We start from the raw sequence: 22,212 nt of genomic DNA, 5'->3' as shown, positions 1-22,212 counted from the left end.
AAGAGACTGGACGGGAGGGGAGAGCGGTTACTAACTAGTATACTTAGCTAGTACATTATCAATACCTCCAATAAAGTTTAAAAACATACTAACACTGAGCTCTGTCTAAAGGTGACCCCTGACCTTCTGCTTCAGAGTTCAGAGGTCACCAGTGAGGAGGAGCAGGTCATGCAGACCATCTACAGCGTCCTCAGAGAAGGGTACAGCATTTATCTTACGGTGTCATTCAACATTAATTCAGTCCAGTTATCAACATCCTTCTGACCATGTGTGTTTGACCTGTTGTTCACCCCTCAGGACTAGTGAGAGGGACTCCGTCATCAGACACAAAGTCAGGGTGGTCTTCCAGAAGATCCAGGGACTCAAGGTACTTTAATATGCAGTGCCTTCGGAAAGTATTCAGACCCCTTGACTTCTTCCACGTTTTTGTTATGTTACAGCCTTATTCTAAAATGGATTAAATAAAACATTTTCCTCAGCAATCTACACACAATACCCCATAATTACAAAGAAAAACAGGTTGTTAGAATTTTTGTTTTTACATAAGTATACAGACACTTTCCCTTTGATTGGAGTCCACCTGTGGTAAATTAAATTGAAAGGCACACACCTGTCTATATAAGGTCCCACAGCTGACAGTGCATGTCAGAGCAAAAACCAAGCCGTTAGGTCAAAGGAATTGTTCGTAGAGCTCCAAGACAGGATCGCGTCGAGTGGCCAGACGGAAGCTACTCCTCGACGGCCTGCTTGGAGTTTGCCAAAAGGCACCTAAAGACTCAGACCATGAGAAACAAGATTCTCTGGTCTGATGAAAGCAAGATTAACCTGTTTGGCTTGAATGCCAAGCTTCACGTCTTGAGGAAACCTGGCACCATCCCTACGGTGAAGCGTGGTGGTGGCAGCATCATTCTGTGGGGATGTTTTTCAGCGGCAGTGACTGGGAGACTAGTCCGGATTGAGGGAAAGATGAACGGAGCAAAGTACAGAGATATTTGATGAAAACCTGCTCCAGAGCGCTCATGACCTCAGACTAGAGGTCGACCGATTATGATTTTTCAACGCCTATACCGATTACTGGAGGACCAAACATTTTTTAAATTTTATTTGTAATAATGACAATTACAACAATACTGAATGAACACTTATTTTAACTTAATATAATACATCAATAAAATCAATTTAGCCTCAAGTAAGAAATGAAACATGTTCAATTCGGTTTAAATAATGCAAAAACAAAGTGTTGGAGAAGAAAGTAAAAGTGCAATATGTGCTATGTAGGAAAGCTAACCTTTAAGTTCCTTACTCAGAACATGAGAACATATGAAAGCTGGTGGTTCCTTTTAACATGAGACTTCAATATTCCCAGTTAAGAAGTTTTAGGTTGTAGTTATTATAGGAATTATAGGACTATTTCCATCTATACCATTTGTATTTCAGTAACCTTTGACTATTGGATGTTCTTATAGGCACTTTAGTATTGCCAGTGTAACAGTATAGCTTCCGTCCCTCTCCTCGCTCCTCCCTGGGCTCGAACCAGGAACACATCGACAACAGCCACTCTCGAAGCAGCGTTACCCATGCAGAGCAAGGCAAACAACCACTGCAAGTCTCAGAGCGAGTGACGTTTGAAACGCTATTAGCGCGCTAACTAGCTAGCCATTTCACTTCAGTTACACCAGCCTCATCTCGGGAGTTGATAGGCTTGAAGTCATAAACAGCGCAATGCTTGACGCACAACGAAGAGCTGCTGGCAAAACACACAAAAGTGCTGTTGCGTTGGACTAGTTAACTGTAAGGTTGCAAGATTAGGACCCCCGAGCTGACAAGGTGAAAATCTGTTCTGCCCCTGAACGAGGCAGTTATCCCACTGTTCCTAGGCCGTCATTGAAAATAAGAATGTGTTCTGTACTGACTTGCCTAGTTAAATAAAGGTATAAAAAAAAAAATTGCCGCCCAAAAATACCGATTTCTGATTATGAACTTGAAATCGGCCCTAATTAATCGGTCGACCTCTACCTCAGACTGGGGCAAAAGTTCACCTTCCAATAGGACAACGACCCTAAGCACACAGCCAAGACAACACAGAGTGGCTTTGGGACAAGTCTCTGAATGTCCTTGAGTGGCCCAGCCAGAGCCTGGTCTCTGGAGAGACCTTAAAATAGTTGTGCAGCGACACTCCCCATCCAACCTGACAGAGCTTGAGAGGATCTGCAGAGAAGAATGTGAGAAACCCTAAATACAGGTGTGACAAGCTTTTATTTTATTATTTAAACTTTTATTTAACTAGGCAAGTCCGTTAACAGAACAGATTACCATGACAGGCAACCAAAAGGCACAAAGCCTCTTTCGGGGACGTACCCAAGAAGAAGAGGCTGTAATCGCTGCCAAAGGTGCTTCAACAAAGTACTGCGTAGAGGGTCTGAATACTTATGTCAATGTGATATTTCAGTTTTTATTTTTAATACATTTGTAAAAATGTCTAAACCTGTTTTTGCTTTGTCATTATGGGATATTGTGTGTAGATTGATGGAAAACAACAATTGAATTCATGTCAGAATAAAGCTGTAACGTAACAAAATGTGGAAAATGTCGAGGGGTCTGAATACTTTCCGAATTCACTATACACCTTAGTAGTACTCTTAGTATACATCTCTATACACCTCAAGGTACTCTTATAGTGAGCTCCAAAAGTATTGGGACAGTGTCACACTTTTCGGTTGTTTTGGATGTTCAGATAGGAATAGAATATGTTCATGTGGATGCATAGTCCTGAATGAATATTTCATAATTTTTTATTTCACCTTTATTTAACTAGGAAAGTAAATTTAAGAACAAATTCTTATTTTCAATGACGGCCTAGGAACAGTGGGTTAACTGCCTTGTTCAGGGGCAGAACGACAGATTTGTACTTTGTCAGCTCAGGGATTTGTTCTTGCAACCTTTCGGTTACAAGTCCAACACTAACCACTAGGCTACATGCCGCCCCATAATGATGATTGAGAAAGTTAGACGCACATATCATACCCCCCCTGCTAATCTCTTACCATTACAATAACAAGGGAGGTTAACATTTTATATCATACCCCCAAGACATGCTAACCTCTTACCATTACAATAACAAGGTAGGTTAGAATTTTATATCATACCCCCAAGACATGCTAACCTCTTACCATTACAATAACAAGGTAGGTTAGAATTTTATATCATACCCCCAAGACATGCTAACCTCTTACCATTACAATAACAAGGTAGGTTAGAATTTTATATCATACCCCCAAGACATGCTAATCTCTTACCATTACAATAACAAGGTAGGTTAGAATTGTATATCATACCCCCAAGACATGCTAATCTCTTACCATTACAATAACAAGGTAGGTTAGAATTTTATATCATACCCCCAAGACATGCTAACCTCTTACCATTACAATAACAAGGTAGGTTAGAATTTTATATCGTACCCCCAAGACATGCTAATCTCTTACCATTACAATAACAAGGGAGGTTAGCATTTTTTGCTGAGTAAGATATTTATGCCTCTTCCGTTCTCACTCATCATTATTCAGGATTATCCATAATCATGGCAGTATACACATCATTAATGTAGAAGTGTTTAGAAACGTATATTCTATTCTTATTACCAATAAAACTAACTCCAAAATGACACATTATTTACCATTCATTTCTATTGGGCAAATAATGATCAAACGCTACCAAAGCAAACAGCAAATGCGTCCAACAAGCTTGATGTAATCATTGTTTTCTAGGAATATGGGACCAAATACTAAACGTTTTACTACTTTTTAATACACAAGTGAATTTGTCCCAATACTTCTGGTCCTCTAAAATGGGCTATCTACAAAGAGTGCTGTAATTTCGAAACGGTTCACCTGATATGGATGAAAACACCCTCGAATCAAAGCTGACAGTCTGCACTTTAACCTCGGAGTCATTGTATCATTTCAAATCCAAAGTACAGAGCAAAAAATAAAACAATGTTACTGTCCCAATACTTTTGGAGCTCTCTGTACATCTCTATACACCTCAGTAGTACTCTAATACACATCTCTATACACCTCAGTAGTACTCTAATACACATCTCCATACACCTCAGTAGTACTCTAATACACATCTCCATACACCTCAGTAGTACTTTAATACACATCTCTATACACCTCAGTAGTACTCTAATATACAGTACCAGTCAAAATGTTGGACACACCTACTCATTCCAAGGTTGTTCTTTATTTTTACTATTTTATACATAAAAGAAAATACATACAATAAAGAAAAACCCTTGAATGAGTAGGTATGTCCAAACATTTGACTGGTACTGTACATCTCTATACACCTCCGTAGTCTAATGTACATCTCTATACACCTCCGTAGTAGTCTAAAGTACATCTCTATACACCTCCGTAGTAGTCTAATGTACATCTCTATACACCTCCGTAGTAGTCTAATGTACATCTCTATACACCTCCGTAGTAGTCTAAAGTACATCTCTATACACCTCCGTAGTCTAATGTACATCTCTATACACCTCCGTAGTAGTCTAAAGTACATCTCTATACACCTCCGTAGTAGTCTAATGTACATCTCTATACACCTCCGTAGTCTAATGTACATCTCTATACACCTCCGTAGTAGTCTAATGTACATCTCTATACACCTCCGTAGTCTAATGTACATCTCTATACACCTCCGTAGTAGTCTAAAGTACATCTCTATACACCTCCGTAGTAGTCTAATGTACATCTCTATACACCTCCGTAGTAGTCTAATGTACATCTCTATACACCTCCGTAGTAGTCTAATGTACATCTCTATACACCTCCGTAGTCTAATGTACATCTCTATACACCTCCGTAGTCTAATGTACATCTCTATACACCTCCGTAGTAGTCTAAAGTACATCTCTATACACCTCCGTAGTAGTCTAATGTACATCTCTATACACCTCCGTAGTAGTCTAAAGTACATCTCTATACACCTCCGTAGTAGTCTAATGTACATCTCTATACACCTCCGTAGTCTAATGTACATCTCTATACACCTCCGTAGTAGTCTAAAGTACATCTCTATACACCTCCGTAGTAGTCTAATGTACATCTCTATACACCTCCGTAGTAGTCTAATGTACATCTCTATACACCTCCGTAGTAGTCTAAAGTACATCTCTATACACCTCCGTAGTAGTCTAATGTACATCTCTATACACCTCCGTAGTCTAATGTACATCTCTATACACCTCCGTAGTAGTCTAATGTACATCTCTATACACCTCCGTAGTAGTCTAATGTACATCTCTATACACCTCCGTAGTAGTCTAAAGTACATCTCTATACACCTCCGTAGTAGTCTAAAGTACATCTCTATACACCTCCGTAGTAGTCTAATGTACATCTCTATACACCTCCGTAGTAGTCTAATGTACATCTCTATACACCTCCGTAGTAGTCTAATGTACATCTCTATACACCTCCGTAGTAGTCTAAAGTACATCTCTATACACCTCCGTAGTAGTCTAAAGTACATCTCTATACACCTCCGTAGTCTAATGTACATCTCTATACACCTCCGTAGTAGTCTAATGTACATCTCTATACACCTCCGTAGTAGTCTAATGTACATCTCTATACACCTCCGTAGTAGTCTAATGTACATCTTTACACCTCCGTAGTAGTCTAATGTACATCTCTATACCCCTCCGTAGTAGTCTAATGTACATCTCTATACACCTCCGTAGTAGTCTAAAGTACATCTCCATACACCTCCGTAGTAGTCTAAAGTACATCTCTATACACCTCCGTAGTAGTCTAAAGTACATCTCTATACACCTCCGTAGTAGTCTAATGTACATCTCTATACACCTCCGTAGTAGTCTAATGTACATCTCTATACACCTCCGTAGTAGTCTAAAGTACATCTCTATACACCTCCGTAGTAGTCTAATGTACATCTCTATACACCTCCGTAGTAGTCTAAAGTACATCTCTATACACCTCCGTAGTAGTCTAATGTACATCTCTATACACCTCCGTAGTAGTCTAATGTACATCTCTATACATCTCTGCAGTACTCTAATGTACATCTCTATACATTTCTGCTGTACTCTAATATACATCTCTGCAGTACTCTAATAAAAATATCTGCAGTACTCTAATAAACATCTCTGCTGTACTCTAATAAACATCTCTGCTGTACTCTAATATACATCTCTGCTGTACTCTAATAAACATCTCTGCTGTACTCTAATAAACATCTCTGCTGTACTCTAATAAACATCTCTGCTGTACTCTAATAAACATCTCTGCTGTACTCTAATAAACATCTCTGCTGTACTCTAATAAACATCTCTACTGTACTCTAATAAACATCTCTGCTGTACTCTAATAAACATCTCTGCTGTACTCTAATAAACATCTCTGCTGTACTCTAATAAACATCTCTGCTGTACTCTAATAAACATCTCTGCTGTACTCTAATAAACATCTCTGCTGTACTCTAATAAACATCTCTGCAGTACTCTAATAAACATATCTGCTGTACTCTAATAAACATCTCTGCTGTACTCTAATAAACATCTCTGCTGTACTCTAATATACATCTCTGCTGTACTCTAATAAACATCTCTGCTGTACTCTAATAAACATCTCTGCTGTACTCTAATAAACATCTCTGCTGTACTCTAATAAACATCTCTGCTGTACTCTAATATACATCTCTGCTGTACTCTAATAAACATCTCTGCTGTACTCTAATATACATATCTGCTGTACTCTAATAAACATCTCTGCTGTACTCTAATAAACATATCTGCAGTACTCTAATAAACATCTCTGCTGTACTCTAATAAACATCTCTGCTGTACTCTAATAAACATCTCTGCTGTACTCTAATAAACATCTCTGCTGTACTCTAATAAACATCTCTGCTGTACTCTAATAAACATCTCTGCTGTACTCTAATAAACATCTCTGCTGTACTCTAATAAACATCTCTGCTGTACTCTAATAAACATCTCTGCTGTACTCTAATAAACATCTCTGCTGTACTCTAATAAACATCTCTGCAGTACTCTAATAAACATATCTGCTGTACTCTAATAAACATCTCTGCTGTACTCTAATAAACATCTCTGCTGTACTCTAATAAACATATCTGCTGTACTCTAATAAACATCTCTGCTGTACTCTAATAAACATCTCTGCTGTACTCTAATAAACATCTCTGCTGTACTCTAATAAACATATCTGCTGTACTCTAATAAACATCTCTGCTGTACTCTAATAAACATCTCTGCTGTACTCTAATAAACATCTCTGCTGTACTCTAATAAACATATCTGCTGTACTCTAATAAACATATCTGCTGTACTCTAATAAACATCTCTGCTGTACTCTAATAAACATCTCTGCTGTACTCTAATAAACATCTCTGCTGTACTCTAATAAACATATCTGCTGTACTCTAATAAACATATCTGCTGTACTCTAATAAACATCTCTGCTGTACTCTAATAAACATCTCTGCAGTACTCTAATAAACATATCTGCTGTACTCTAATAAACATCTCTGCTGTACTCTAATAAACATATCTGCTGTACTCTAATAAACATCTCTGCTGTACTCTAATAAACATCTCTGCTGTACTCTAATAAACATCTCTGCAGTACTCTAATAAACATATCTGCAGTACTCTAATAAACATATCTGCTGTACTCTAATAAACATCTCTGCTGTACTCTAATAAACATCTCTGCAGTACTCTAATAAACATATCTGCTGTACTCTAATAAACATCTCTGCTGTACTCTAATAAACATCTCTGCTGTACTCTAATAAACATCTCTGCTGTACTCTAATAAACATATCTGCTGTACTCTAATAAACATCTCTGCTGTACTCTAATAAACATCTCTGCAGTACTCTAATAAACATATCTGCTGTACTCTAATAAACATCTCTGCTGTACTCTAATAAACATCTCTGCTGTACTCTAATAAACATATCTGCTGTACTCTAATAAACATATCTGCTGTACTCTAATAAACATCTCTGCTGTACTCTAATAAACATCTCTGCTGTACTCTAATAAACATCTCTGCAGTACTCTAATAAACATTGCTGCTGTACTCTAATATACATCTCTGCTGTACTCTAATAAACATATCTGCAGTACTCTAATAAACATATCTGCTGTACTCTAATAAACATCTCTGCTGTACTCTAATAAACATCTCTGCTGTACTCTAATAAACATCTCTGCAGTACTCTAATAAACATCTCTGCTGTACTCTAATAAACATCTCTGCTGTACTCTAATATACATCTCTGCAGTACTCTAATAAACATCTCTGCTGTACTCTAATAAACATCTCTGCTGTACTCTAATAAACATATCTGCTGTACTCTAATAAACATCTCTGCTGTACTCTAATAAACATATCTGCTGTACTCTAATAAACATCTCTACTGTACTCTAATAAACATCTCTGCTGTACTCTAATAAACATATCTGCAGTACTCTAATAAACATCTCTGCTGGACTCTAATAAACATCTCTGCTGTACTCTAATATACATCTCTGCTGTACTCTAATATACATCTCTGCTGTACTCTAATAAACATCTCTGCTGTACTCTAATATACATCTCTGCTGTACTCTAATAAACATCTCTACTGTACTCTCATATACATCTCTGCTGTACTCTAATAAACATATCTGCTGTACTCTAATAAACATCTCTGCTGTACTCTAATAAACATCTCTGCTGTACTCTAATAAACATCTCTGCTGTACTCTAATAAACATCTCTGCAGTACTCTAATAAACATCTCTGCTGTACTCTAATAAACATCTCTGCTGTACTCTAATAAACATCTCTGCTGTACTCTAATATACATCTCTGCAGTACTCTAATAAACATCTCTGCTGTACTCTAATAAACATCTCTGCTGTACTCTAATAAACATCTCTGCTGTACTCTAATAAACATCTCTGCTGTACTCTAATAAACATCTCTGCTGTACTCTAATAAACATATCTGCTGTACTCTAATATACATCTCTGCTGTACTCTAATAAACATCTCTGCTGTACTCTAATAAACATCTCTGCAGTACTCTAATAAACATCTCTGCTGTACTCTAATAAACATCTCTGCTGTACTCTAATAAACATCTCTGCTGTACTCTAATAAACATCTCTGCTGTACTCTAATAAACATCTCTGCTGTACTCTAATAAACATCTCTGCTGTACTCTAATAAACATCTCTGCAGTACTCTAATATACATCGCTATTTCAGTTTGTTATTGGTGGTGCCAGCTGTCATTCTAAAGTCCACTAAAGTCACTCTCCCCCTCTCAGCCCAGTGAGAGTTCTGGTGAGGAGTGGAGGAGAGAAAAGAGGGATCTGGAGAGGAAGATGATGGAGCTACAGACCTCTCTACAGGAGGAGAGGAGGGTGAGTGGAGGAGAGTAGGAGAAAAAGAGGAAGGAGTGATCATTTGGGACGTGATGGAAAGAGTGGAGCGATGGTGTTTGTTTGGCACCTAGGAGACTCTCACGGTGAGCTGTTTCAACAGTACACACACCAGCTGAGCCCACCGTGTGTGCGTTTTCTGAGAGGAGCTGATGTTTTTAGTGGCAGTCTAATCTGAATGCCCTAAAAGCCATGTAAATGGACCACAGATGATTGTAAACCAGTTTAAACCTGTTGGGTTAGAGGTGGACACACACAGTATTCTATCTGATAATGAGTCATTATGTGTTGGCTTAAGGGAGTTGGACTAGTATTTAACTCTAACACCCTATAATCACTTAATCATGTATGTGAATTCTACTGAGGAAACACGCAAGCCTGTCCTATTCTGAAGAACACAGAGACATAAACTCACAGCATGTTTACCACTCTGTCACCTCCCCACTGTCTGTCGTTGTCTGATGTTGTGGTGGTCATGTAGCCTACAGTACAGGACTGTGTGTGTGCATAGGGCTCTGTGGGCAGCTCTGACCCTGTGTTAAAGGCAGAGCTGGATTTATGTCTGGATGAGAACATGCAGCTCCAGGAGACTGTGGACAGGAAGAAGACTGAACTACACCAGACACACTCTGAGTGAGTAACAGTGAGCAGGACAAATGACCTGGGTAGAAGGAAACCTTGAGAGGAACCAGGCAGGTTGAAAGTGACTCCAGGCTGCTGGATCAGAACTGGTTATAATGATGGCTTATTGAAAGGTTCTTTGTTAGTGTTGAGATAAAGAGCATCAGATCTCTCTTGTAAAATAGATTTTATCTCAATGAGAATGACCTGTAGAAATAAAGGTTAAATGAATAAATCACGGTCTCTGTCAGGCTGAGTCAGTTGCGTATGGAGAGAGAGAGTGCTGAGTCCAGAGTCAGAGAGATGGAGGACCGACTGGGCGAGCTACAGGAGGAGCTGAGGACAGAGAACGGCAACAAGACGGTAACACAACATTTGGGTGGTCTTGAGACACAAGATCTTTGTTGTGCACTCTTTGTAACTGTCCTGTGTTATGTGTTATGTGTGTATTGTGTGTCTACAGGACCTGGTGGCGTGTCAAGCGTCTCTGTTGGAGGTGTCCATGTTGAAGCAGAAGCTGGAGGATTCTCTGAGACAGAGAGAGAGGGAGCTGACGGCCCTGAAGGGGGCTCTGAAGGACGAGGTGGCCACGCACGACAAAGACATGGAGACACTTCGAGAACAGTACAGCACTGACATGGAGAAACTGAGGAGTACCGTGGAGCAGGTCTCACAGGTACACACACGTTTCAGCGTTTATTCACCATGGTCACAGGATACAACCGGTGGAAAACGGTAGTCAAATTCTTACTTGAGAGCTCTTTCCCACCCACACGCGTGCACTGAGGGAGCAGCAGAGCGTGAAGTGATTGAGACCCACTGGACTTGCTTCACACCGGGGCATTATAGCAGATTACACCGTTACGTTTGACTGCACAGACAAAGCCACAAGCAGTACATCAGCTGATCTCACATTCTTAATGACACGTCTTTCTCTCTCGCCACTCTCTCTCATATCCATCCTCCCTCTCTCTTCTCTCCCCCTACCTCTCTCTCATATCATCCTCCCTCTCTCTTCTCTCCCCTACCTCTCTCTCCCCACACTCTCTCTCATATCATCCTCCCTCTCTCTTCTCTCCCCTACCTCTCTCTCCCCACACTCGCTCTCATATCATCCTCCCTCTCGCCACTCTCTCTCTCATATCCATCCTCCCTCTCTCTTCTCTCCCCTACCTCTCTCTCCCCACACTCGCTCTCATATCATCCTCCCTCTCTCTTCTCTCCCCTACCTCTCTCTCCCCACACTCTCTCTCATATCATCCTCCCTCTCTCTTCTCTCCCCTACCTCTCTCTCCCCACACTCGCTCTCATATCATCCTCCCTCTCGCCACTCTCTCTCTCATATCCATCCTCCCTCTCTCTTCTCTCCCCTACCTCTCTCTCCCCACACTCTCTCTCATATCATCCTCCCTCTCTCTTCTCTCCCCTACCTCTCTCTCCCCACACTCGCTCTCATATCATCCTCCCTCTCGCCACTCTCTCTCTCATATCCATCCTCCCTCTCTCTTCTCTCCCCCTACCTCTCTCTCTCCACTCTCTCTCTCATATCATCCTCCCTCTCTCTTCTCTCCCCTACCTCTCTCCCTACTCTCTCATATCCACCCTCTCTCTCTTCTCTCCCCCCTACCTCTCTCCCCACACTCTCTCTCATATCATCCTCCCTCTCGCCACTCTCTCTCTCATATCCATCCTCCCTCTCTCTTCTCTCCCCCTACCTCTCTCTCTCCACTCTCTCTCTCATATCATCCTCCCTCTCGCCACTCTCTCTCTCTCATATCCACCCTCTCTCTCTCTTCTCTCCCCCCTACCTCTCCCTACACTCTCTCATATCCACCCTCTCTCTCTCCTCTCCCCCTACCTCTCTCTCTACACTCTCTCATATCCACCCTCTCTCTCTCCTCTCCCCCCTACCTCTCTCTCTACACTCTCTCATATCCACCCTCTCTCTCTTCTCTCCCCCCTACCTCTCTCTCTACACTCTCTCATATCCACCCTCTCTCTCTCCTCTCCCCCCTACCTCTCTCTCTACACTCTCTCATATCCACCCTCTCTCTCTTCTCTCCCCCTACCTCTCCCTACACTCTCTCATATCCACCCTCTCTCTCTTCTCTCCCCCTACCTCTCCCTACACTCTCTCATATCCACCCTCTCTCTCTTCTCTCCCCCTACCTCTCTCTCTACACTCTCTCATATCCACCCTCTCTCTCTTCTCTCCCCCCTACCTCTCTCCATACACTCTCTCATATCCACCCTCTCTCTCTCCTCTCCCCCCTACCTCTCTCTCTACACTCTCTCATATCCACCCTCTCTCTCTTCTCTCCCCCCTACCTCTCTCCCTACACTCTCTCATATCCACCCTCTCTCTCTCCTCTCCCCCCTACCTCTCTCTCTACACTCTCTCATATCCACCCTCTCTCTCTTCTCTCCCCCCTACCTCTCTCCCTACACTCTCTCATATCCACCCTCTCTCTCTTCTCTCCCCCTACCTCTCCCTACACTCTCTCATATCCACCCTCTCTCTCTCCTCTCCCCCCTACCTCTCTCTCTACACTCTCTCATATCCACCCTCTCTCTCTTCTCTCCCCCCTACCTCTCTCCCTACACTCTCTCATATCCACCCTCTCTCTCTTCTCTCCCCCTACCTCTCTCCCTACACTCTCTCATATCCACTCTCTCTCTCCTCTCCCCCCTACCTCTCTCTCTACACTCTCTCATATCCACCCTCTCTCTCTCCTCTCCCCCCTACCTCTCTCCCTACACTCTCTCATATCCACCCTCTCTCTCTTCTCTCCCCCCTACCTCTCTCTCTACACTCTCTCATATCCACCCTCTCTCTCTTCTCTCCCCCCTACCTCTCTCTCTACACTCTCTCATATCCACCCTCTCTCTCTCCTCTCCCCCCTACCTCTCTCCCTACACTCTCTCATATCCACCCTCTCTCTCTTCTCTCCCCCCTACCTCTCTCCCTACACTCTCTCATATCCACCCTCTCTCTCTTCTCTCCCCCCTACCTCTCTCCCTACACTCTCTCATATCCACTCTCTCTCTTCTCTCCCCCTACCTCTCTCTCTACACTCTCTCATATCCACCCTCTCTCTCTTCTCTCCCCCCTACCTCTCTCTCTACACTCTCTCATATCCACCCTCTCTCTCTTCTCTCCCCCCTACCTCTCTCCCTACACTCTCATATCCACCCTCTCTCTCTTCTCTCCCCCTACCTCTCCCTACACTCTCTCATATCCACCCTCTCTCTCTACACTCTCTCATATCCACCCTCTCTCTCTCCTCTCCCCCCTACCTCTCTCTCTACACTCTCTCATATCCACCCTCTCTCTCTTCTCTCCCCCTACCTCTCTCCCTACATTCTCTCATATCCACCCTCTCTCTCTTCTCTCCCCCCTACCTCTCTCTCCCCCCACACTCATATCTACCCTCCCTCTCTCCCTACACTCTCTCATATCCACCCTTCCTCTCTCTCCCTACACTCTCTCATATCCACCCTCCCTCTCTCTCCCTACACTTTCTCATATCCACCCTCCCTCTCTCTCCCTCTCTCTCCCCCTCTCTCTTCTCTCTCTCATATCCACCCTCCCTCTCTCTCCCTCTCTCTCCCCCTCTCTCTTCTCTCTCTCATATCCACTCTCTCTTCTCTCTCCCATATCCACTCTCTCTCTCCCCCTCCTTCTCTGTCCCCAGTCTCAGGCGGGTATCGAGTCAGAGCGGTTGCGTGTGAATGCGTCGGTGCGTACTCTACAGCAGCAGCTGGAAGACTGCAGGGACGAGAGTGGCCACTGGATGACGCAGTTCCACAATACTAGAGATGAACTACGGACCACCAAACAGGAGTGAGTACACGCACCTACAGAGAATACAACCTTACTGTGAAATGCTTACTTATAAGCCCTTAATCAACAATGCAGTTTTGAGAAAAATAGGAGTTAAGTAAAATAGATAAGTAATAAATAACAGTAACAAAGGAAGTTTGACTGGTACACGTACACACACACACTTCACTTACAAAGTCTTGCACATCTCTTCCTGTTTTTCAACCATCCATGTATGTAACCATCCACATGTCCCATTTCTATCCTCTGTCCTCTCAGTTCTCTCATTCTGTACCGTTAATGTCTCCTCCTCATTGTGTCTTATTGGCTATAGACCCATCCATCATCCCTGAGCCACTGTGAGGGAGCCTATATATGTGCTGTCTATGCTGTATATAGGTTATAGCTGTTGCTAGTAGCTGTTGCTAGTAGCCGTTGCTAACCCAATTTCCGCGCCCCTGTGGAAATGTAATTAACATATTAAAAAATCCCATCAAAATGTCTCGTTTTAAGCTAGAGAGATGTTTTTTTTGCATGGGCTGCATGCATGTTAGTATCTGGTATTACCATCTTAAAACAATTCCATATTTTAGAATCCCCCGGCTTAGACTCTAGAGGGTTTTAATAACTGCGGTTAATAGCCGGGGTTTATGGCCGTGTAGCTGACATTCCAGTTAAACCAGCTTCTGTGTTTCTCTATTTGACTGACTGACTGACTGAAATTGTGATACCATAGAATGACCTCATTTTAACAACTAAATGTTTGATCAACTTTGAGGGACTGATATCAGCATTGGAGATTGAACTGTAGCTTCTGTGATCAAACTAAATGATGTCTGATCAGTGCTCATCTGTGACTTGATTTCTAGATTTTGAAATGGATCTTGTATTGGTTAAAATGTGTGTGTTTGTGTTGCAGGATGCTGCAGGCTCGTCTGGAGAAAGAGGAGCTTGAGGAAGAACTGAATGAAGTACAGGAGAGGGTCAACACCATGAAACAGCAGATACCAGACCCCAGTCATACACACACACTCAACCAGGTACACACACACACACACTGATTCTGACAAACACACACACTCAACCAGGTACACACTGACACTGTTCTCCACTGTAATTTCAGGAGCTGCAGAGTTTGCGTGCCGATCTGCAGCAGGCCCAATCAGAGGCAGAGAAGAAAAGGGCGGAGCTCGATAAAAAGGTTATGGAGGTAATCTCCCTGAAGAAGGCCAACCAGGAGCAGGAGGCGGAGCTCAAGTATGAGATGGACAGGCTGAGGGGCCAATCAAATCGAGCCAAAGAGGATCTGGCCAAGGCCCAGGAGAGAACCAAACAGGTGTGTGTTGTGTAGTACCAGCTATGTGACTGGGAAAGATGGCCACTTTTCCTCCCTTATATTCATAATCTCCATCCTTCTCTCAACCACTCACCTCTATTGTTTCTCTCCATAGCTCCCTGACCCGTCGGTCGTGTCTGGCCTGCAGTCAGAGTTGACTGATGCTCGTGGGGAGAGAGACCGACTGGGAGAGAAACTCTCCAGCACTGAGCAGGAGCTGCAGTCAAACACAGAGCGGCTGGCCAGAACCCAGACAGAACTAAACGCTCTCAGAGACTCACAGCAGGAGCAGGAGGCAGCTAACACACGCCTCCGAGAGAAACTCTCACGCCTGGAGGTGAGACATACACATTACACTACCTCTTTCTCACAGCTCTTTGTTAGTGGATGTGTTGTTTCACAGTATGTATTTGTGTGTGTGTCCCCAGTCTCAGCTGGCTTCCAGTGCATCAGAGAGTTCGGAGGCAGAGCTGTCCCTCCAGGCGGAGTTGAGGGGGCTGAGGCAGGATCTTGACGAGGCCAGGAGAGAAACCTCTCGGCTGGGCCAGGACCACCGGCAGCTCAGCCTGCATCTGGAGGACAGGGAGAAGGAGAGGGACCAGCTCACACAGACCAACACACAGCTGGAGGAACAGAGGAGACAGCAGGAGCGGTCCCTGGACAAACTCAATAAGGAGGTGAGGAGTGTGTCTACATGGGTTTTTCTGATGCTCTGTGTACTGCATTGAAGTGCTGTATTTACAAATGTACACTGTGCAAATAAAAGTCTCTCTCTCTCTCTGTCCTCTTACTCCTCGCGATCTCCCTACTCTCACTCTGCCTCTTTCTCTGTCCATGTAGTTTGAGTCTCTGTCCCAGTCGTCTGGTGAGGAGGTGCAGGTTCTCAGGGCCCAGCTGGAGGAACAGAGAGAGAGATCTCGCAGGGAGACACAGGAGGCCCAGAGGCAGGGCAATGACACACTGGTAGAACTGGAGAGGAGCCAGACCTCCCTCAAGAGACTGGAAGAGGAGGTGAGAGAGAGGAAGGGACGGGGTGAGAGAGGAGGAGGAGGGAAGGAGGGAGGAGACGGAGGAGGAAAGGGTCTTCAGGAGGTGAGAGAGAGATGGATGGATGGAGGGAGGGGTGAGAGAGGAGGAGGAGGAAAAGAGGGAGGAGACGGAGGAGGAAAGGGTCTTCAGGAGGTGAGAGAGATGGATGGAGGGAGGAAGGGACGGGTTGAGAGAGGAGGAGGGAGGAGACGAAGGAGGAAAGGTTCTTCAGGAGGTGATGGTATTGGTCAGGGGTAGTCAACTCTCACCCTGCCGGAGCCTGCTGCTTTTCTCTTCTACCTGATAATGAATTGTACCCACCTGGTGTCCGAGGTCTAAATCGGTCCCTCATTAGATGGAAACAATGAAAAAACACAGTGGAACTGGCTTTGAGGTCCAGAGATGAGTTTGAGGGCTGAAGGTGATTCGTCTTTAATGCTGATCCAGAGTGTGTGTGTGTGTGTGTGTGTGTGTGTGTCGTGCGCCAGGCGTCCCGTCAGAAGAAGGAGCTGCTCTCTGTGGTTGAGGAGAGAGACAATGTTCAGCTGGACAAGGAGCTGCTCACCAACCGCCTGCACCACCTAGAGGCTGAACTGGAGAACAGCAGGAGCAGCCTCACAGACAAGAGCAGGGAGCTCCGCAGCACGGAGGACAAGATGAAACGACTGGAGCTGGAGCTGGAGGAGGAGAAGGGATCTGTGGAGCTACTCACTGACAGAGTCACCAGGACCAGAGACCAGGTACACACACACACACACTATAAATGTGTGCCTAGCAGCTTTCACCAGTCTGTTGGTTAACAGTTGAAAGAACCAGGACCAAGCTAGGAAAATAATGTATTTGTTAACTCTCCCCTCACCCTGTCTGTTGTTCCTCTGTCTGGCGGCTCCTCTGTCTGGCACTCTTCTGTCTGGCGCTCCTCTGTCTGGCGCTCCTCTGTCTGGCGCTCCTCTGTCTGGCGGCTCCTCTGTCTGGCGCTCCTCTGTCTGGCGCTCCTCTGTCTGGCGCTCCTCTGTCTGGTACTCTTCTGTCTGGCTCTCCTCTGTCTCTCTGTCTGTGTGCAGATGGAGCAGCTGCGTTCAGAGCTGATGCAGGAGAGATCCTCCAGACAGGACCTGGAGCTGGACAAGAATGCCCTAGAAAGACATGTACGTTAAGTCTGTGTCTCCACTGAAATTATCTTAAGGTCTGAGTGATGATTGATTATGCTTAAATCTCTTTCTCTCTCCAGTTGAAGGAGTTGAAGACCAGAGTATCTGATATGGAGGGTCAGTCTCGCTCCTCTGTAGGAGTGGCTCAGCTGGAGAGTAAAGTTCACGAGTTGGAGGAACGCCTCCACAGTGAGGATAGGTACACCGCACACTACACGTCCCACAATGCACCACACCCCAGGAACTACAGACGCCACAATGCACCACATAGTCTAGAATATGATATTTTGTAACAAAAGCTGATTTTGTGTTTGGTATGGTAGTTCACTATTAGTTAGAGAAGTGTACCTTAAATTGACATTCACATTATTGATGACAAGTAAAGCTTATGATATTATGAACTGGTCACACATCTGTATCCAGAATCACCTTGTTCATGTTTGTGCTAAACGTGTGTGTGTGTGTGTGTGTGTGTGTGTGTGTGTTAGGGAGAAGAACTCCATGTTGTCGTCTCAACGTCGCCTGGAGAAGAAACTGAAGGAGCTCAACTTTACCCTGGAGGAAGAGAGACACCAACACACAGAACAGAGAGACCAGGTACACACACGCGCGCACACACACACACACACACACACACACACACACCCTGACTGATTCCTCTGTGTTGTAGCTGTCTCTGCGTGTGAAGGCTCTGAAGAGACAGGTGGATGAGGGGGAGACTGAGGTAGAGAGGATGGAGGGATTGAGGAGGAAGGCCCAGAGAGAGATGGAGGAACAGATGGAACTAAAGGAGGCCTTACAGGGCAGAGTCATCGCGCTGGAGACTGAGCTCAAGTAAGTCTGTGTGTGTTGTTTCCAAGTCTGACACTCTACCTGTTTGACATGTTAGATTACTAAGTATCTCCTTTCTCCTAGATGTGGCTCTTCTTCTGAACCAGCCCAATTCTCTCTGTCCTCCTCCACTCCCTCCAGACCTCTTTCTGTTCTCCTCCACTACCTCCAGACCTCTTTCTGTTCTCCTCCACTCCCTCCAGACCTCTTTCTGTTCTCCTCCACTCCCTCCAGACCTCTTTCTGTTCTCCTCCACTCCCTCCAGACCTCTTTCTGTTCTCCTCCACTCCCTCCAGACCTCTTTCTGTTCTCCTCCACTCCCTCCAGACCTCTTTCTGTTCTCCTCCACTCCCTCCAGACCTCTTTCTGATGTCCTCCACTCCCTCCAGACCTCTTTCTGTTCTCCTCCACTACCTCCAGACCTCTTTCTGTTCTCCTCCACTCCCTCCAGACCTCATTCTGTTCTCCTCCACTCCCTCCAGACCTCTTTCTGTTCTCCTCCACTCCCTCCAGACCTCTTTCTGTTCTCCTCCACTCCCTCCAGACCTCTTTCTGTTCTCCTCCACTCCCTCCAGACCTCTTTCTGATGTCCTCCACTCCCTCCAGACCTCTTTCTGATGTCCTCCACTCCCTCCAGACCTCTTTCTGTTCTCCTCCACTCCCTCCAGACCTCTTTCTGTTCTCCTCCACTCCCTCCAGACCTCTTTCTGTTCTCCTCCACTCCCTCCAGACCTCTTTCTGTTCCTCTTGTCATTGGTAATGAGTTCAGTGAGCTGACATTTACTGGCAGCCTGTTCACTCCCCACAGCCAAACTAGCGTGCGGTGTGTGTGTGTGTTGTGTATCATTCTATGGATCACTGAGCTCCTCTCTGATCCCTCAACAGAGATGCTGCTATCAGACACACGTCATTACAGAATAAAGCAGTCGGATTCAAACACACACACACACACTTCAACAGTCACACTCACCCAGCTGTGTAAAGGTGTCTCATTGAACCCCACTCAACAGTGCTGTGTGAACACACACACACACACACACACACACACACACACACACGTACGTATGTGCAGGTCAGCTGTGAAGGGGGAGGCAGATACAGATCTAGCAGACAGAGCAGTCATCCCTGTATGTACTGTATGTCACACCAGTCAGTTCCCATATCTGACCAGCAGAGGGCTCTCTCCCTGACAGATACTACAAGGAACTACACTGTCTACTGTAGAAGTCAACTGTCTACTCCCACACATTTGCTGAGACCCACCTACGGCCTCTGTTATAGTGAACAATAGATGATGAAGATAACATTTCTGAAGCTGATGGTGGTGTGTTTCAGGAGGAAGGTGCAGCAGGCGCAGCGTCAGGCCCTGGACTCGTCGGCTCTGAGCTCTGACGAAGATGATGAAGGCCTGTACAACCCCTCCAGCATCACGTCCATCCTCACTGGGAGCAACCTTCACACCAGCTCCTGCTAGAGGGAGGGGGGGTAGTGGCAACCTTCACACCAGCTCCTGGGAGGGGGAGGGGTAGTGGCAACCTTCACACCAGCTCCTGCTAGAGGGAGGGGGAGGGGTAGTGGCAACCTTCACACCAGCTCCTGCTAGAGGGAGGGGGAGGGGTAGTGGCAACCTTCACACCAGCTCCTGTTAGAGGGAGGGGGAGAGGTAGTGGCAACCTTCACACCAGCTCCTGTTAGAGGGAGGGGGAGAGGTAGTGGCAACCTTCACACCAGCTCCTGCTAGAGGGAGGGGGAGGGGTAGTGGCAACCTTCACACCAGCTCCTGCTAGATGGAGGGGGGGGGGGTAGTGGCAACCTTCACACCAGCTCCTGCTAGATGGAGGGGGGGGGGGGGGTAGTGGCAACCTTCACACCAGCTCCTGCTAGAGGGAGGGGGGGGGGGGGGGGGGGGGGGGGTAGTGGCAAACTTCACACCAGCTCCTGCTAGATGGAGGGGGGGGGGGGGGGTAGTGGCAACCTTCACACCAGCTCCTGCTAGAGGGAGGGAGGGGGGGGGGGGGGGTAGTGGCAAACTTCACACCAGCTCCTGCTAGATGGAGGGGGGGGGGGGGGGGGGGGGGGGGTAGTGGCAACCTTCACACCAGCTCCTGCTAGAGGGAGGGAGGGAGGGGGGGGGGGTAGTGTAGTGGTGGGAGGAGGAGGAGAACAAGGGCTATTCTGAGCACTATAGAGAAAGGAAGGAGGGAGGTGGATTAAAGGGAGTATTTTAAGCACTACAGGGTTGGAGGGAGGGGGTTATTCTAAGCACTACAGATAGACATCTACTATACACACAGGTACAATACACTGGGACAGGTCTATAGACCTGCTATAAAAACACTGTATAAAGGAGGGAGAGAGGGATCACAGGTTCAGGGAGAAGGAGAGGATGAGGAGGATGACTCACTACGCTGGACAGTAGACTCCTAGTGGTACTGAAGAGGAGGATTCCAGGAGGAATACAAGACAATAAACATGAATACAGTAACAGAACACTAACACATTCTGAGAAGAACAGGCAGGATGACTCACTGTCTAAAGCACTTACAATCACTTACAGGACGGACTGACTTACAGGACTAAACGGCAGTACGCTGTTGCACTCTTCAATTTCATCATTACTCTGTGGTACTCTATGGTATGCTATGATACTGTAATTAGTATGGTGCTCTTTAATACACAGAATTACTCTGTGGGACTGTTTAATAGGGTCATTATTATGGTTATTTTCAATATTACTCTTAGTGAAAATGAGTTTGGTCACATGATTACACTGACTGAATAGTGATAGAAGTAACCACGCCAACATGTACTGTGACGATTTAACACTGTAGCTGGTTAATGTCTGCTTTCACAGGGTGAACAGTGTTTCATCTGATCCTACTGCCCTGTCACACGGACCTGATGCACAGCAAACACTATTCCATCCAGTCCTTAATGGAGATCTGATATGCAAGTGTACTTTTTAAAACACGGTTGGACCAAATGCTGCCAGATATATGAGAATGATGAACAAATGTAGATAGTTTTTCTAATTCATGAAATCAACAATATTCTGCTGAATGTGATGTCATAGTTATCATTGTTTTAGAAACCATATCTGACAGTTTGATTCCTATTCTGCTGTATGTTCTACTACTTGACTGCCTGCCACTACAGATGCATGTATGGAGTTTGCTCTGATACCAATCCTCTCTCACCATTTCTTCATACACACACACTTTACACATTGTATTTGTAGCATCCGTGCACAACTTCTATGCAGTCCTTACAATTAATACTCAGAGAAGCTTGTGAAGATTTTAATCACTATGCCTTAAAAGTTGTTTAAATGATTTTGTAATGCATGATTTTCAGTTGTACTTGTTCCGGTGTACTCTGGATAGATTTTTCTAATTGATTTGTTTCTATTTAATTGGTTTTGAGGAAGATCTGAGAGCTTGTATTTTCATTCAGTGATACAGTAGTTACCACTGTAAGTGAAATTGTTGCAATGTTCATATGTCTTCCAACTGTTCAGTTGGCTTGAAATATTTTGTATAGAATATGGTGCTCTAGTGTTTCTTATACCCTACACATACAGTACTTACTGTTTAGTATATATGAAGCACTAGACTACCATACTGTATGGCTTTGTTGTAACTGAGTACAGAAGGTGGTACATGATTAGTCATTTTACACTGAATTTGTACTTCACAATACCAATCTGTTTTCTATTGAATTAAATATTGCGTAGCAATCGAAGTCCAATATGTGTTTCATTATCTTTCTGGCACAAGTTGAAACGACACCCAATAACCCACCACTGTCAGCCTTCAATGGAATGGACTCTGTTTCTCTGTTGTTTTCTTTGGAAGGAGAGTCCTCTTCAGCTGGAATGCAAATGGGTGTAGTTATTCTTCATAAACCACATACAGTGGGGCAAAAAAATATTGT

General features: G+C 44.7%; 1 protein-coding gene across 3 annotated transcripts in view; it reads left to right on the top strand.

Moving 5' to 3' along the window:
* The window catches only part of cgna (cingulin a), a 30,412-nt gene extending 10,294 nt beyond the window's left edge, over positions 1-20,118 (top strand). For 2 of the 3 annotated variants that reach the window (XM_036939379.2, XM_036939394.2), the window contains exons 3-20: positions 112-200; positions 298-367; positions 9,375-9,470; positions 10,000-10,121; positions 10,361-10,472; positions 10,573-10,785; positions 13,805-13,953; positions 14,852-14,972; positions 15,056-15,268; positions 15,384-15,605; positions 15,697-15,945; positions 16,109-16,279; positions 16,786-17,037; positions 17,362-17,445; positions 17,529-17,647; positions 17,937-18,045; positions 18,119-18,282; positions 19,615-20,117. In XM_036939379.2, coding sequence (XP_036795274.2) covers positions 112-200; positions 298-367; positions 9,375-9,470; positions 10,000-10,121; positions 10,361-10,472; positions 10,573-10,785; positions 13,805-13,953; positions 14,852-14,972; positions 15,056-15,268; positions 15,384-15,605; positions 15,697-15,945; positions 16,109-16,279; positions 16,786-17,037; positions 17,362-17,445; positions 17,529-17,647; positions 17,937-18,045; positions 18,119-18,282; positions 19,615-19,753 — 2,694 coding nt within the window. In that variant the 3' untranslated portion in view covers positions 19,754-20,117. Of the gene's footprint in view, positions 1-111; positions 201-297; positions 368-9,374; positions 9,471-9,999; positions 10,122-10,360; positions 10,473-10,572; positions 10,786-13,804; positions 13,954-14,851; positions 14,973-15,055; positions 15,269-15,383; positions 15,606-15,696; positions 15,946-16,108; positions 16,280-16,785; positions 17,038-17,361; positions 17,446-17,528; positions 17,648-17,936; positions 18,046-18,118; positions 18,283-19,614 lie in introns of all 3 variants that reach the window. The other variant, XM_036939385.2, reaches the window with a different exon arrangement.
* Positions 20,119-22,212: the final 2,094 nt, after the last annotated feature.

The sequence above is a fragment of the Oncorhynchus mykiss genome, chromosome 2, assembly GCF_057628025.1.
Source record: "Oncorhynchus mykiss isolate SJ-2025 chromosome 2, ASM5762802v1, whole genome shotgun sequence".
In the NCBI taxonomy this organism is placed as follows: domain Eukaryota; kingdom Metazoa; phylum Chordata; class Actinopteri; order Salmoniformes; family Salmonidae; genus Oncorhynchus; species Oncorhynchus mykiss.
This window is presented reverse-complemented; position numbering and strand designations above follow the sequence as displayed.